The sequence below is a fragment of the Scyliorhinus canicula genome, chromosome 1 (genome assembly GCF_902713615.1).
Source record: "Scyliorhinus canicula chromosome 1, sScyCan1.1, whole genome shotgun sequence".
Lineage (NCBI taxonomy): Eukaryota > Metazoa > Chordata > Chondrichthyes > Carcharhiniformes > Scyliorhinidae > Scyliorhinus > Scyliorhinus canicula.
Window position 1 is genome coordinate 197,629,812 of NC_052146.1, and position 16,028 is coordinate 197,645,839.

Here is a 16,028-nt window from a genome sequence, read left to right on the forward strand (position 1 = left end):
AATTCAAAATTTTTATTCCTGCTTTTATCGATCCTTTTCCACGGTAATACTGAATGTAACTGAATTCTGATCACACTGCCTGATCTGGTCACCAACTGTCACTTCACCCACTTGCCCATCTTCGTTTGCCAAGACTCGGTCTAGAATTATATCTCCTGTCATTGGGTTTGTCACTAATTGTTGAAAAAAATTTCCTGGACACACTGCATGAATTTTTCTCCCTCAGTTCCCTTATGTTGTTTGATTACACGTTGATTTTGTGATAGTTAAAGTCTGCTACTATTATTATCCTCTTGTTCTGACAGACAAAATTCTGCCGACATATTCGCTCTTCTATCTCCCTTTCACAATTTGGGGGTCTGTATTATACTCCCAGTAAAGTGACTGCCCTTTTCCTATTTCTAAGTTCAACCCATAAAGCTTAGTTTGTTGTCCCATTTAGCATGCCATCCCTTCTCACAACTGGAACTGATTCTTTAACCATTAGTGCCACTCCCCCTCCTTTTTTAAATCTCCCACTTGGTCCTGCTTGAAAATTCTGTATCCAGGGATATTGAGCTGCCAAGTTTGCCCCTCCTTGAGCCAGGTTTCCGTTCTAGCAATGACATCCTGCTGCCATGTGCCTACCTGTGCTCTTAACTCGTCTATCTTCTTTGTAATACTCCTTGGATTGAAGTATGAACAGTTTAACCACACCATTTTCTATTGGTGGACACTTTTAAACTTTGCTTCTCATGTAATTCCAAGTCTACCACTACATCTTCTACATCACTAGCTAATGTTCCACCTCCATTTTCCTGATCTGAATTTGACCTATCTGATCCTACTCCTGGGATCCCATCTCCCGCCACACTAGTTTAAATACTCCCCCCAACAATATATGAGTGTTCAATGCAAGAAGTAAGCTTTAATATTTAATCAGGCATCATTTGACATCAACTGTCTCCATATTAATTTATTCAGCGGCACAACAAGGCACATCGAATTCATATCCATTGTTCTCTTAAATACCCTGAATACAGTTACTGGATTATTTTTCTTTAATTTAGAGTACCCAATTATTTTTTATAATTAAGGGGCAATTTAGCGTGGCCAATCCATCTACCCTGCACATCTTTGGGTTGTGGGGGTGAAACCCACGCAGACAGGGGGAGAATGTGTGAACTCCATACGGCGAGTGACCTGGGGCCGGGATCAAACCTGGGTCCTCAGCGCTGTAGGCAGCAGTGCTAATCACTGCGCCACTGTGCCACCAATATAGTTTCTGGATTGCAAACCAATCCAGCATTTAGGAAACACTAAGGAAATGCCCACTTCAATTCTCTAGCAGTTTGTGAAATTAATGAAATTGTTCACAACATTTATAATAAGTAGAACGACAAGAGAGTTTGGGGCAACATGGTAGCACTGTTGCTTCACAGCTTCAGGGTCCCAGGTTTGATTGCTGGCGTGGGTCACTGCCTATGTTCTCCCCGTGTGTGCGTGGGTTTCCTCAGGGTACTACGGTTTCCTCCCACTGTCCAAAGATGTGCAGGTTAGATGGATTGGCCATGCTAAATTACCCTTAGTGTCCAAAAAAAAAGGTTCAGTGGGGTTGCCCGGCTGTGGTGAAAGTGTGGGCTCAAGTGGGGTGCTCTTTCCAAGGGCCGGTGCAGAAACTATGATTGGCCTCCTTCTGCACTGTAAATTCTATGAGAATCATTCATGGTCTACCAAATTTTTAATATATGTTTTTTATATCTGTCACCAATCCCTACTACTATCACTAATGATACTGAATTCTATTTCTGAATTCACTTTTTGTAAAACAAAAACAGATGTTGCTCATCTTCCATTGCTTTTATACTCCGGTAGTTAATTTCTAATGAGTCACTAATAGGAAAAGGACATATGAAGACTATTTAATGGTGCAAATAAAAGTGTCAACTACTTGAAATCTAATTACAGTAAACATATTGCATTTATCATTAAAAGGATTCTATAAATAACTGATTAACAGTTACATATGATTCAGTATGTCTTCCTCTGACAGATGTCATTTTCTCAAACAATGGAGCCATATCTGCAATTTTCCAATCTGAAGTGACTTTTTTTGAATAGGAAGCTTGGAAAGATTGTAGCTATAGCAATTTCATCACCTACTTCATTTAAAACTCTGGGATAGAAACCATCAGGTCTTGGAGGTTTTACATGTTTTAGTGCCATTACTTTTTCTAATACTTTTTTTTTGCTCATGTTAAAGTGAGTTCCAGTCATTGATTCATTATTAGTTTCCTGAAAATGGCAGGAATATTAGCCTCTACTGTGAAGACTGATTTATGGTAAATAAATCAACACTCAAATAAGTTGATTACACATCAAGGAAAATGGTTTAAGCAAAACGTTAAGAGGTCAAGATGGATAAAGCAGTAAAGCCAAATTTAATATTTTCTAGAGTATAGAAGGAAATAGTGGAGTGTGCCATTATTTTATAAGATATTCAAATCATAAACTGGTATCTAAAAATCAGTGAGTTTGAAATGAAATGAAAAATGAAAAATGAAAATCGCTTATTGTCACGAGTAGGCTTCAATGAAGTTACTGTGAAAAGCCCCTAGTCGCCACATTCCGGCGCCTGCCCGGGGAGGCTGGTACGGGAGTTTAAGCTCATTGATGAATATTAATTGATTCCTAATTCTATGCCCTTCAATTTCCTCTAGTCTAGTGTGACATTTTATCTTCAAAAAAACTTTTTGAAAGTCAAGGTACCCACATCCACTGCATTTCGCCACCAATCACATGTCACCAGCTCAAAGAACATTATTAAAATTTTTGAATTGCCATCTTTTATGAAATTCATTTTCATTACTTCTAACTTTTCTTTTTATGTAGATGTGTGGCAATTTATTCCTTAGACATGAAAATGTTCCTTTCCACCCATATTAAATTAATTGAGCAGTAGATACTTGGATTAAAGTGTGTACTCCATCGAAATGAGACACAAATCACCATGACACAACAGGATATATCAAAGCATCCTGAGTAAGATGAAAGAGAATATTGTTCAGGCCCTCAAACATAGGTTCCAAGGCTTCATTAAGTTTGGATGTATGCTAAAGGACTGGGGAGTGGCCAATGTGCTACTTTCTAAATGACTCTACCATCTTTTGATCATCATTCGTGTCAGAAAAATTAGTCACATTCCAGGTGACATACTGTTCATATTGCTTACATTTTTTTCACAGCAACAACCTTAAGATGAGTGGTAACAGAATTGGATTTGATCTGATGTTTCTTATGGAGAAGTCACATGGGAGCACCTGTCAATGCAAAGGCACATAAGCCAGCAGGGGGGACACTACTACAGCACGAGAGGGTTAAGAAGCAGCACCGCCACAGTGGTTAGCACTACTGCCTAACGGCGCCGAGTTCCCAAGTTCTATCCCGGCTCTGGGTCACTGTTCGTGTAGAGTTTGCACATTCTCCCTGTGTTTGCGTGGGTTTCACCCCCACAACCCAAAGATGTGCAGTGTAGATGGATTGGCCACGCTAAATTGCCCTTAATTGGAAAAAATGAATTGGGTACTCTAAATTTATTTTCAAAAAAGGTGGCAAGGAACTTTAAAGCAGTCAAAACTACCCAAAAACCTTAGTTGCGAGATGTAGTAGGTACTTACTTGGAGATGACAGAAAGCCCTTACACAAAGTCACCTCTCCTCAATGAGGGAACTTTGGGTCTTCGACTTTGCTCCCAGGAACTATCATCATCTTCCACTGGTGGCCCTGCCAGTGGCAGAAAAGGGGACAGAAAAAATACACAAGACTCCCTAGGTCCCTTCGTCTCTGCAACCGTTCGTATAAAACCTAAAACTTTCCTGTAACCTCACTTGCATGTATATGTTCACTGTTACTTGAATCCAAGCCCTTCAATCAGCCTCTTTTCACCCGAGCTTATTTCACACTTAATATTTTTTGTTCCTTACTACCCTCTTTACATCCATTTTGTTTTTATTGAAAAAACTCAAATCTGAATAAAAAGTTAAGAATGGAAACATACAGTTGCTGAGTACAGCATATATCTTATTATTGTGAAAGCTTTTGCCATTTATTTTTCACTAGTTTTACAGGATTCCAGTTTTGTACTGCTGTTCATCTGATCAAACACTTTACAAATATGTAGCTGAAAGTGGAATGTAAATTAACCTCGCAAAGACTTCAGTCAGAATAGACAGTCATTACATTTCCCACAAGATGTCAAACTTGGTTACACCAGAGGGTTATGAATATTAAAGACAGGGACATCACACTAAATTACTCGAATGGTTGCGTAAAGTTCGACACTGTTAAACTTGCATTACACCTGATTATTATTTTTCTTCACTTTAATTCTCTTTGGTCTTATACAGGATAAGCGGGGGAGGAACTGGCTGTCAATCAATGAGAAGAAAGACAGAATTAGGTATGGCTAGGTCAAAATAAATTTGGGATTATTATAATGAACATTAGTATAATTAAAGTTGATGGAAGGGTTACTGAAAGTTTGTCCCAAAAAAATTACAGCAAGTGAAATTACATTTACAGAACATGCATGTATGCTGTTGGTAAGACTTGGCATATTATAAACTAAGTAGTTAATAAAAAACAGGCTTAAAAAAAAAGCAAAAAAAATTTTCCTTTGGAACATCTGCTGTAGTCCAGGACTGCTCAATGTCTATAGCTCTCAAAACATCCCACATTATCCATTGCAGCCCTCCAAAACAAGAGCAGGAATAGGCTAGTGATAAGAATCTCCACATACAAAAGAGCAATTTGATGACATGAAAGAAAGACTGTTCGGTGGGTTTCAAGTTCAAGTTTTACGAAACATTTTCTTTCACAAAATCTTTCCCTAGAATCTTCACTTAAGATATTTTCCATTGAAAATGTCGTTTTGAAAAGCCTTTGTGTAGTTTACGCAATGGAGTTCTTTGAGGTCAATATTAATTTCATACACAAAGTAGTAAGAAATGCTTTCTCATAGTAATATTTTTTGTATGACACAAATTAAGCCATTTCGTGCAGACGTACTCCTTCTGACAGGTGTCTTTATATACACATAACAGGTATTTTCGAAATGGCTTCATGATATCTAGAACCATAGTTGGAATTCACAAAGGACAGGGAATTTTAATCTCACTGGATTGATTCCCTAATGAATGGTTTTATTCTAATGTGGAAAATTGACAAGTAATTTGCTTTTGAGGGCTGTGAACTAAAATTATCCAAATATTTCACGAGTTTTAATCTTCAAAATATTCACCATGTTTTGCACTTATGAGCTTGTTCACTTCAATTATCACCCACCCTCGACAGAAAATCATCAGTTGGCCAGCACAGAGTCGAAGAAGTGCAAATAAAGCAAACAAAATGGGAAAAAGGGCAGAGAAATAAATAGAGAAGAAAAGCAGGAGAGAAAGAAAAGAGAAAAGAGGCTCAGAGTAGAAGGGGAGACATTAAATTTAAGGCAAACAGACAGAAACCAAACAGCACAGGAGACAAGAAACCTAAAAAGGAAAACTAAATTTCGATGAAGTCACAGAAAGTAAGGGGTTCACATGCAAACATAGCCTGGTTTCTGTAACACAGGGATAGGCAAGACGTTTATTCTAGTTTAATTAATTGAATTGAAATCCCTCCAGCTGCCATAAAGGTATTTGAACTCACTGTTCTTGAATGTTGATCCTGGCTTCTAGATGCCCAATTCAGTGGCATGGATAGGTAATAGGTAAGATAGGTACGTTTGGACACACATGTGCACAAACATGCACTCAAACACACACGCACCAATGAATGGGCATACACACATGCACCGTAGGAGTGCTGAACAGTCTAGAAGCAAAAAATGTCTACTAGATTTCTCCTCATTAACCCAGGAGCATAGAAGCCAAGAGTAAAATCCTTAGTCCTGCTCCAAATGAAATGAGCAAACTTAGCTGACTCCTGAAAACAAAGCTAAGGTTGCCCCTCGACAATGCAGCTGATGGATAAATTGACACAGGAATCATAGACCATAGTAGTATCACTGGACCATTTCTCCTCTATGTTGATAGCAGTAATGAAATAGAGAGATGCATCAATATTGGTGCATGTAATGCGAGGTACAGTAGCCCAATGGACACGCCACTGAATTGGGCATCTAGAAGCCAGGATCAACATTCAAGAACAGTGAGTTCAAATACCTCCACGGCAGCTGGAGGGATTTCGATTCAATTAATTAAACTAGAATAAAAGTTAGTATTAGTGAGGATAATCGTGAAACTACTCTCTCAGGAAAAGAAAGCCGCCATCCGTATCTGGTCTGACCTTCATGTGAATCCAGACTCACAGTAACGTAACTGACTCTTAACCGAACCCTGAAATGGTCCAGCAAGCCACACAATTGTATTAAACCGCTTACCAAAAATGTTTTTGCACACTGCCCTGATGAGGCTGAAAATCCACCTCAGTAACATAAGGCCTAAAATTGGGAGAGCTGTCCCACAGCCTAGATAAACAACATCCTGATATATTGAAACTTTCAAGATTCTTCCTCACAACTAATGGAGCAGATTCCTCCATCATCATTCCGGAGAGGTTCTGTCCCAACAGCAGTTCAGGCCCACCAAAGAGGGCGGCAGTATGGTACTATACTAACAAGAGATAGCGGCCCTGGGACTCCTTAACATTGACTCCAGACCCCATGAAGTGTCCTGGCATCAGGTCAAACATGGGCAAGGAAATCTCCTGCTGATTACCACCTACCCTCAGCTGATGAACAAGTACTCCTCCATGTTAAACACCACTTGGAAGAAGCACCAATGGTAGAAAAGACAAAGAATACACTCTGGATGGGAGACAGCATTGTCTATCGCCAAGAGTGGCTCAGCAGCACCCCTAGTGACTGAATTGGCCGAGTTCTGGACGATGTATCTGCCAGACTTGGCCGGTGGCAAGTGATGAGAAAATGGACACGTGGGAAAAACGTACCTAGCCTCGGCCTCACCAATTTACCTTCAGAGATGTATCTGCCCATTGGCAGTATTGCTAAGAGTGACCATCACACAGTCCTTGCAGAGATGACATTTCATTCTCATACTGAGGATACCTGTGTGGCACTAGCTATGTGCTGGATAGGATAGATTGAAAAATTTTTTAGCAATTCAAAACCGATCATCTACGAGTCAGTGTGGGGCATCAGCAGCAGTAGAATTGTATTTAACCACAATCTGTAACCTCATGGTCTCACATTTTCCTCCCTCTACACGATAGCATTAAGCAAGAGAATCAACCCTGATTCAATGGGGACTGTTGGAAAGCGTATAGAAGTAGCACCAAGTTGTTGGATCGTTAACCAACTCAGCCAGAAGTGCCAAGTTAATAATGCATCTCGGCCTACTCCCAAGGACCCCAGCAACAGGGGTGCCAGTCTTCAGCCAATTCGCTTTACTCCAACGATATCAAGAAATGGCTATATGCATTGGAGACAGCAAAGGCCATGAGCCCTGACAGCATTCCAGCTGCAGTAATGAAGACTTGTGCTCCAGAACTAGCTGTGCTCCGAGCCAAGCTGTTTAATCACAGTTCAATATTGGCATCTGGCCAACAACGTGGAAAATGTCCCAGTATTTCCTGTCAACAAAATGCAGGTTAAATCTAACCAATTATTCAACTCTTAATCAGCAGCAGAGTGATAAAAAGTATTGTTTTCAGTGCTATCAAATGGCACGCACTCACAATAATAACCTAGTCGTCCATGCTTAGTTAACATTCTTCCTCAATGATTTTGCTCCAGGCTAATTAAAACTTTGGTCCAAACACAGACAAAGAGCTGAACTCTTCATTTAAAACATGAATTAGGAGCAGGAGTAGGCCACTCGGTCCTCAAACTGCTCTGCTATTCAATAAGCTCATGGCTCTAATCTGATTTTAACCACAACCCCATATTCCTGCCCAACTCCCTGGTAACATTCCACCTCCTTGTTAATCAAGAATTTATCCAGCTCTGTTGTAAAAATATTCAAGATTCTGCTTCCACTGCCTTTTGAGGGAGTTCCAGAGACTCATGAGTTGGAGAGAAAAAAATCTTCTAATCTTCGTTTTACATGGGCGACCCCATATGTTTAAACAATAACCCGTAGTCCTAGATTCTCCGACAAGAGGAAATATTCTTCTCACATCCACCCTGTCAATACCTCAGGATTTAAAGGTTTTGATCAAGTCACTTGTTACCTTCTAAACTCTAATGGATACAAACTTTACCCGTACAAAACCCACCTCTTTAACGAAACTCTTGATAATCCCCAATTCATCTCTTCCCCTTTGGCTCAGTGTCTATTAGCTTTGAAGGACTTTCGGATATTATTCAACCTAAAATTACTACATCAATTAAGTTGTTCTGCAGTAAATAGAATATAATGTTGAACTTCCAGCAAAATATACTGTGGCTAGTTTTACCACAGAAAATGAGAAATGCTAATAAGTGGGTTTATTTTCTTTGCTTTTAACTATTATTCTTTCATTTATTTATATCTCTTAATTTCAAGTACAATCATCAGATTTTATAGCTGACAAAACAGAGGCCACTGAACAGCTCAGGTCATTCTTTCAGGTGAAGGTAGCCAATGTTGGAAAAAGGAAGTAGAAATTTCTGCAGAAAAATACCATTCTACTTCAAAGCTGTTTTTTAAAAAAAAAAACATTTTATTAAAGTATTTGCAATTTTATAATAATAACAATCACCACAACATAAAATAAAGTGAATACTTCAAAGCTGTTTCATTAATTGAACTCTTTCGATATTTCACTTCAAGTGGTTATTTAATTTTTTTTTTTAAATGTCATCTCGGGTATTCCATATCCTAATGACACTTTGTGGGGGAAAGAATTGTAACAATCCCCTTCATGCTACTTGTCCTAACCTTGCATTAGTGACTTTGATTTATAGTCACAATAGCCTTTCAATATTTACCTTCCCAACCCCTTTAACATTTTTGAGTAACTCGATTAAAAGCCTCTTTAATTTTCTCTGGTCATTTTAATTTTCAGTTCCATCAAAATTAATTTCTCCTATCCTGGTTATCAGCCCAGTAAATCTACAATACACCTATTCTGTATTTTATCATTTTCAATAATGCAATTCCCAAAATTGTAAACAGTTCTCAGACAGTGGCTTTGCCAACATCCTAGTTTCATACTTTCCCCTTTACTCTGTATCCAATGTCTACAGTTGTAGCTTTTTCCATAACAAGCGAAACACCTTGTTTAAATATGAAATGAATGGCCCAAACCTTCCTCAGGCTACAGAAAGTACAGGCTTCTGATGCATAAACAAAACTATATTTAAATAATATATGAACAAATGCAGGTTAAACCATGAATTCTGCCCAGCTATGCACCCTACCTGTAAGAGTGGTAGTATTGGAAGAACTTCGTCTCTGCCAGTTGTGTACTGTATCTGTATCAGCAGCATCGTTAGTTATTGCACCAACTTTTAACTCTTCATCAAATATCTTCCACTGAGTTACGGATAGCTCGGTTTCATTGAAACTATTAAAATCATTGGATGTTTCACTACTGATACTCTCACCTAGTTGTTAGCAGAAAAAATAAATTAGCTTTTTCAAAAAACTTCAATGTTGATATTCCCCTCTAAAATCAGATAAAATCTGCATGTTTTATTTATTTTTTTATTTTTAAACTTATTTTATTACAAACTTGTATCAAAGCAGGTTACAGCAAGTAAACACCCCGGAAAACATACTTCCCAACAATCAACTACACAGGCACGAAAGGGAAAATGCTGGTAACTCTCAGCAAGTCTGGCAGCATCTGTAAGGAGAGAAAAGAGATAACGTTTAGAGTCCGATGACTCTTTGTCAAAGCTGCTGTCAAAGGGCTTTGACAAAGAGTCATCGGACTCGAAACGTTAGCTCTTTTCTCTCCCCACAGATGCTGCCAGACTTGCTGAGATTTTCCAGCATTTTCCCTTTCGTTTCACATTCCAGCATTTGCAGTAATTTGCTTTTCTCTTTTAATCAACTATACAGTCTGTACAGATTTTTCCCCTTTTTCATCCCCCCCGCCCCATCAACCACCCCCATCAACCACCCCCCTGTGACGAATAGCTCCTCAAACACAGTCACAAACATCCCCCACCTTTTCTAAAACTTCCACGCTGAGCCTCTTAACTCATACTTTATCATCTCTAACCGCAGGAAGTCGTACATGTGACCCAACCTTGCTGCTACCCCCGGTGTCGATGCCGGCCGCCACTCCAGCAAAATTCGCCGCCATGCAATCAGAGAGGTGAAGGCCACGACATTGGCCTTCCTCCTCTCCATGAGCTCCGGCTTCTCTGAAACCCCAAATATCCCCACCAAAGGATCCGGGTGCACCTCCACCTCCACTATCCTGGCTAAGACTGCGAACACTCCCCCAGAATCTTCCCAAACTTTTGCAACCCCAAAACATGTGCACTTGATTCGCTGGCCCCCGCCCACACCTCTCACACTCATCTGCTACCCCCTGAAAGAACCTACTCATTCTCGCCCGAGTCATATGCACCCTGTGCACCACCTTAAACTCTATCAGGCTCATCCTTGCACAAGAGGAGGTCCCATTTACCCTTCACAGTGCCCTCACTCCATATTCCCCAAATGATCTCCATTCACAACTCGACTTCCCATTTCTCCTTGATCTTCACCACCCCCTCACCTCCCTGCTCCAGTCTGTTTAAAAATCAATATCATTTTAATGTAAAGTTTCATTTTTAATGCTTCAGATTGGAAAATTCTTTGTTTCTTCTTTTTTTTTAAATTTAGAGTATACAATTAATTTTTTTCCAATTGAGGGGCAATTTCGCATGGCCAATCCACCTACCATGCACATCTTTTGGGTCGTGGGGGGGGAAACCCAAGCAAACACAGGGAAAATGTGCAAACTCCATACGAACAGTGGCCCAGAGCTGGGATCAAGCCTGGGACCTCGGCGCCGAGAGGCAACCGTGCAAACCACTTGCGCCACCGTGCTGCCCTCTTTGGTTATCCTTTAGAAAACTGAAAGCAGTTTAATGAAAGTTGAACCATTACAAATGTTCATAATGTTCCCCATCACATAGTTAATGTATTAATTCACATATCACAATTATAAAGTAGAAAAATTAAGACGACTGGATCATGATGTACACAACTGTATCAAAAAAGCAGTTTGAAAAAAATAGCTTTGTATCCAGTGGTTACATTAATGCTCAAACACCTCAGTATTTGAAATGCACTATTTTTAAAAAAAAATAATTTTTATTCAAGTTTTTTAATAACAATAACAATAACAGATTTCCTCCCCGCAATTTAAAACAAACACGGCATGTTCCACGCCAAAACAAAACAAGAAAAGAACTCTGCCCCCCAAAATAAATAATAATAATAAACATCCAGCAGAGGGCAGCAGAGCAAAGCTACTGATCAGCTGTTCTGGGGGAATTTGCATACGTGCAGTGCGGTCAGCCTAAGTTGAAGGTGAACTGGCGAAGGAGACCCAAGGAGTTTGAGTGAAAGCAAGCATCCAGCAGAGGGCAGCAGAGCAAAGCTACTGATCAGCTGTTCTGGGGGAATTTGCATACGTGCAGTGCGGTCAGCCTAAGTTGAAGGTGGTTTGTGGAAGGGCTGTTGGCAAGTGACAGTTAAACCCGAAACACTTCATGAGTGGTTGGGAAGCGGGAGCAGGGGCCTGTCGTGAAGGTGAGTGAGTGCCTTTAAATTTGCTTAACTTTCAGCGAGAGCAGGGTTTGAGGTAATATCAGGTAAGCTCTTCCTTTCTTTTTCTTTTTCTTGTTTTTTTTTTAATCTAGAGGTGATGTCAGGGAAGGCAGTACAATGCTCCTCCTTCAGAATGTTTGAGGTGAGGGACGCCGTCAGTGTCCCTGCTGATTTCATCTGTGGGAAGTGCACCCAACTCCAGCTCCTCAAAAACCGTGTTAGGGACCTGGAGCTTGAGCTGGATGAACTTCGGATCATTCGGGAGGCAGAGGGGGTCATAGATAGGAGCTTCAGGGAAGTAGTTACACCAAAGACTGGAGATAGATGGGTAACTGTAAGAGGGACTGGGAAGAAGCAGTCAGTGCAGGGACCCCCTGCGGTCGTTCCCCTGAGTAACAAGTATACCGTTTTGGATACTTGTGGGGGGGACGACTTACCAGGGGTAAGCCATGGGGTACGGGCCTCTGGCACGGAGTCTGTCCCTGTTGCTCAGAAGGGAAGGGGGCAAAGGAGTAGAACATTAGTAATTGGGGACTCAATAGTCAGGGGCACAGATAGGAGATTTTGTGGGAGCGAGAGAGACTCACGTTTGGTATGTTGCCTCCCAGGTGCAAGGGTAAGTGATGTCTCGGATCGTGTTTTCCGGGTCCTTAAGGGGGAGGGGGAGCAGCCCCAAGTCGTAGTCCACATTGGCACTAACGACATAGGTAGAAAAGGGGACAAGGATGTCAGGCAGGCCTTTAGGGAGCTAGGATGGAAGCTCAGAGCGAGAACAAACAGAGTTGTTATCTCTGGGTTGTTGCCCGTACCACGTGATAGTGAGATGAGGAATAGGGAGAGAGAGCAATTAAACACGTGGCTACAGGGATAGTGCAGGCGGGAGGGATTCAGATTTCTGGATAACTGGGGCTCTTTCTGGGGAAGGTGGGACCTCTATAGACAGGATGGTCTACATCTGAACCTGAGGGGCACCAATATCCTGGGGGGGAGATTTGTTAGTGCTCTTTGGGGGGGTTTAAACTAATTCAGCAGGGGCATGGGAACCTGGATTGTAGTTTTGGGGTACGGGAGATTGAGGGTATAGAGGTCAGGAGCACAGATTTGACTTCGCAGGAGGGTGCCAGTGTTCAGGTAGGTGGTTTGAAGTGTGTCTACTTCAATGCCAGGAGTATACGAAATAAGGTAGGGGAACTGGCAGCATGGGTGGGTACCTGGGACTTCGACGTTGTGGCCATTTCAGAGACATGGATAGAGCAGGGACAGGAATGGTTGTTGCAGGTTCCGGGGTTTAGGTGTTTTAGTAAGCTCAGAGAAGGGGGCAAAAGAGGGGGAGGTGTGGCGCTGCTAGTCAAGGACAGTATTACGGTGGCGGAAAGGATGCTAGATGGGGACTCTTCTTCTGAGGTAGTATGGGCTGTGGTTAGAAACAGGAAAGGAGGTCACCCTGTTGGGAGTTTTCTATAGGCCACTTAATAGTTCTAGGGATGTAGAGGAAAGGATGGCGAAGATGATTCTGGAAAAGAGCGAAAGTAACAGGGTAGTTGTTATGGGAGACTTTAACTTTCCAAATATTGACTGGAAAATATATAGTTCGAGTACATTAGATGGGTCGTTCTTTGTACAATGTGTGCAGGAGGGTTTCCTGACACAATATGTTGACAGGCCAACAAGAGGCGAGGCCACATTGGATTTGGTTTTGGGTAATGAACCAGGCCAGGTGTTAGATCTGGAGGTAGGTGAGCACTTTGGAAACAGTGACCACAATTCGGTGACCTTTACGTTAGTGATGGAAAGGGATAAGTATACCCCGCAGGGCAAGAGTTATAGCTGGGGGAAGGGCAATTATGATGCCATTAGACATGACTTAGGATGTGTTGGTTGGAGAAGTAGGCTGCAAGGGTTGGGCACACTGGATATGTGGAGCTTGTTCAAGGAACAGCTATTGCATGTTCTTGATAAGTACGTACCAGTCAGGCAGGGAGGAAGGGGTCGAGCGAGGGAACCGTGGTTTACCAAAGAAGTGGAATCTCTTGTTAAGAGGAAGAAGGAGGCCTATGTGAAGATGAGGCGTGAAGTTTCAGTTGGGGCGCTTGATAGTTACAAGGAAGCGAGGAAGGATCTAAAGAGAGAGCTGAGACGAGCAAGGAGGGGACATGAGAAGTCTTTGGCAGGTAGGATCAAGGAAAACCCAAAAGCTTTCTATAGGTATGTCAGGAATAAAAGAATGACTAGGGTAAGAGTAGGGCCAGTCAAGGACAGTGGTGGGAAGTTGTGTGTGGAGGCTGAGGAGATAAGCGAGATACTAAATGAATACTTTTCGTCAGTATTCACTCAAGAAAAAGATAATATTGTGGAGGAGAATGCTGAGACCCAGGCTATTAGAATAGATGGCATTGAGGTGCGTAGGGAAGAAGTGTTGGCAATTCTGGACAAGGTGAAAATAGATAAGTCCCCGGGGCCGGATGGGATTTATCCTAGGATTCTCTGGGAAGCCAGGGAAGAGATTGCTGAGCCTTTGGCTTTGATTTTTAGGTCATCATTGGCTACAGGAATAGTGCCAGAGGACTGGAGGATAGCAAATGTGGTCCCTTTGTTCAAGAAGGGGAGTAGAGATAACCCCGGTAACTATAGGCCGGTGAGCCTAACGTCTGTGGTGGGTAAGGTCTTGGAGAGGATTATAAAAGATACGATTTATAATCATCTAGATAGGAATAATATGATTAGGGACAGTCAGCATGGTTTTGTGAAGGGTAGGTCATGCCTCACAAACCTTATCGAGTTCTTTGAGAAGGTGACTGAACAGGTAGACGAGGGTAGAGCAGTTGATGTGGTGTATATGGATTTCAGTAAAGCGTTTGATAAGGTTCCCCACGGTCGGCTATTGCAGAAAATACGGAGGCTGGGGATTGAGGGTGATTTAGAGATGTGGATCAGAAATTGGCTAGTTGAAAGAAGACAGAGAGTGGTAGTTGATGGGAAATGTTCAGAATGGAGTTCAGTTATGAGTGGCGTACCACAAGGATCTGTTCTGGGGCCGTTGCTGTTTGTCATTTTTATAAATGACCTAGAGGAGGGCGCAGAAGGATGGGTGAGTAAATTTGCAGACGACACTAAAGTCGGTGGAGTTGTAGACAGTGCGGAAGGATGTTGCAGGTTACAGAGGGACATAGATAAGCTGCAGAGCTGGGCTGAGAGGTGGCAAATGGAGTTTAATGTGGAGAAGTGAGAGGTGATTCACTTTGGAAAGAATAACAGGAATAAGGAATATTTGGCTAATGGTAAAATTCTTGGTAGTGTGGATGAGCAGAGGGATCTCGGTGTCCATGTACATAGATCCCTGAAAGTTGCCACCCAGGTTGATAGGGTTGTGAAGAAGGCCTATGGTGTGTTGGCCTTTATTGGTAGAGGGATTGAGTTCCGGAGCCATGAGGTCATGTTGCAGTTGTACAAAACTCTAGTACGGCCGCATTTGGAGTATTGCGTACAGTTCTGGTCGCCACATTATAGGAAGGACGTGGAAGCTTTGGAACGGGTGCAGAGGAGATTTACCAGGATGTTGCCTGGTATGGAGGGAAAATCTTATGAGGAAAGGCTGATGGACTTGAGGTTGTTTTCGTTAGAGAGAAGAAGATTAAGAGGTGACTTAATAGAGGCATACAAAATGATCAGAGGGTTAGATAGGGTGGACAGCGAGAGCCTTCTCCCGTGGATGGGGGTGGCTAGCACGAGGGGACATAGCCTTAAATTGAGGGGTAATAGATATAGGACAGAGGTCAGAGGTGGGTTTTTTACGCAAAGAGTGGTGAGGCCGTGGAATGCCCTACCTGCAACAGTAGTGAACTCGCCAACATTGAGGGCATTTAAAAGTTTATTGGATAAGCATATGGATGATAAGGGCATAGTGTAGGTTAGATGGCCTTTAGTTTTTTTTTCCATGTCGGTGCAACATCAAGGGCCGAAGGGCCTGTACTGCGCTGTATCGTTCTATGTTCTATGTTCTATAACAAATAGCAATAAAAGAAGAAAATAACAAAACAAACCCACCGCTGCGAACCCCCCCCAACCATCACCAAACCCACCCACCCCCCCAACCATCACCAAACCCACCCACCCCCTCCTCCCCGGGTTGCTGCAGAGACCAACCACTCTCTACCCCTTCGCCAGGAAATCGAGAAAGGGCTGCCACCGCCGAAAGAACCCCTGTACCGACCTCCTCAGGGCAAATTTCATCCTCTCCAACTTGATGAACTCAGCCATGTCGTTGACCCAGGTCTCCGA

At 42.0% G+C, this 16,028-nt stretch overlaps 1 protein-coding gene across 1 annotated transcript in view; it reads right to left on the reverse strand.

The window, feature by feature from the left end:
• ralgapa2 (Ral GTPase activating protein catalytic subunit alpha 2) overlaps positions 1-16,028 on the reverse strand; it is a 730,448-nt gene that overhangs the window by 476,860 nt on the left and 237,560 nt on the right. Inside the window, 1 exon segment of the mRNA XM_038805980.1 lies at positions 9,398-9,583. Coding sequence (XP_038661908.1) covers positions 9,398-9,583 — 186 coding nt within the window.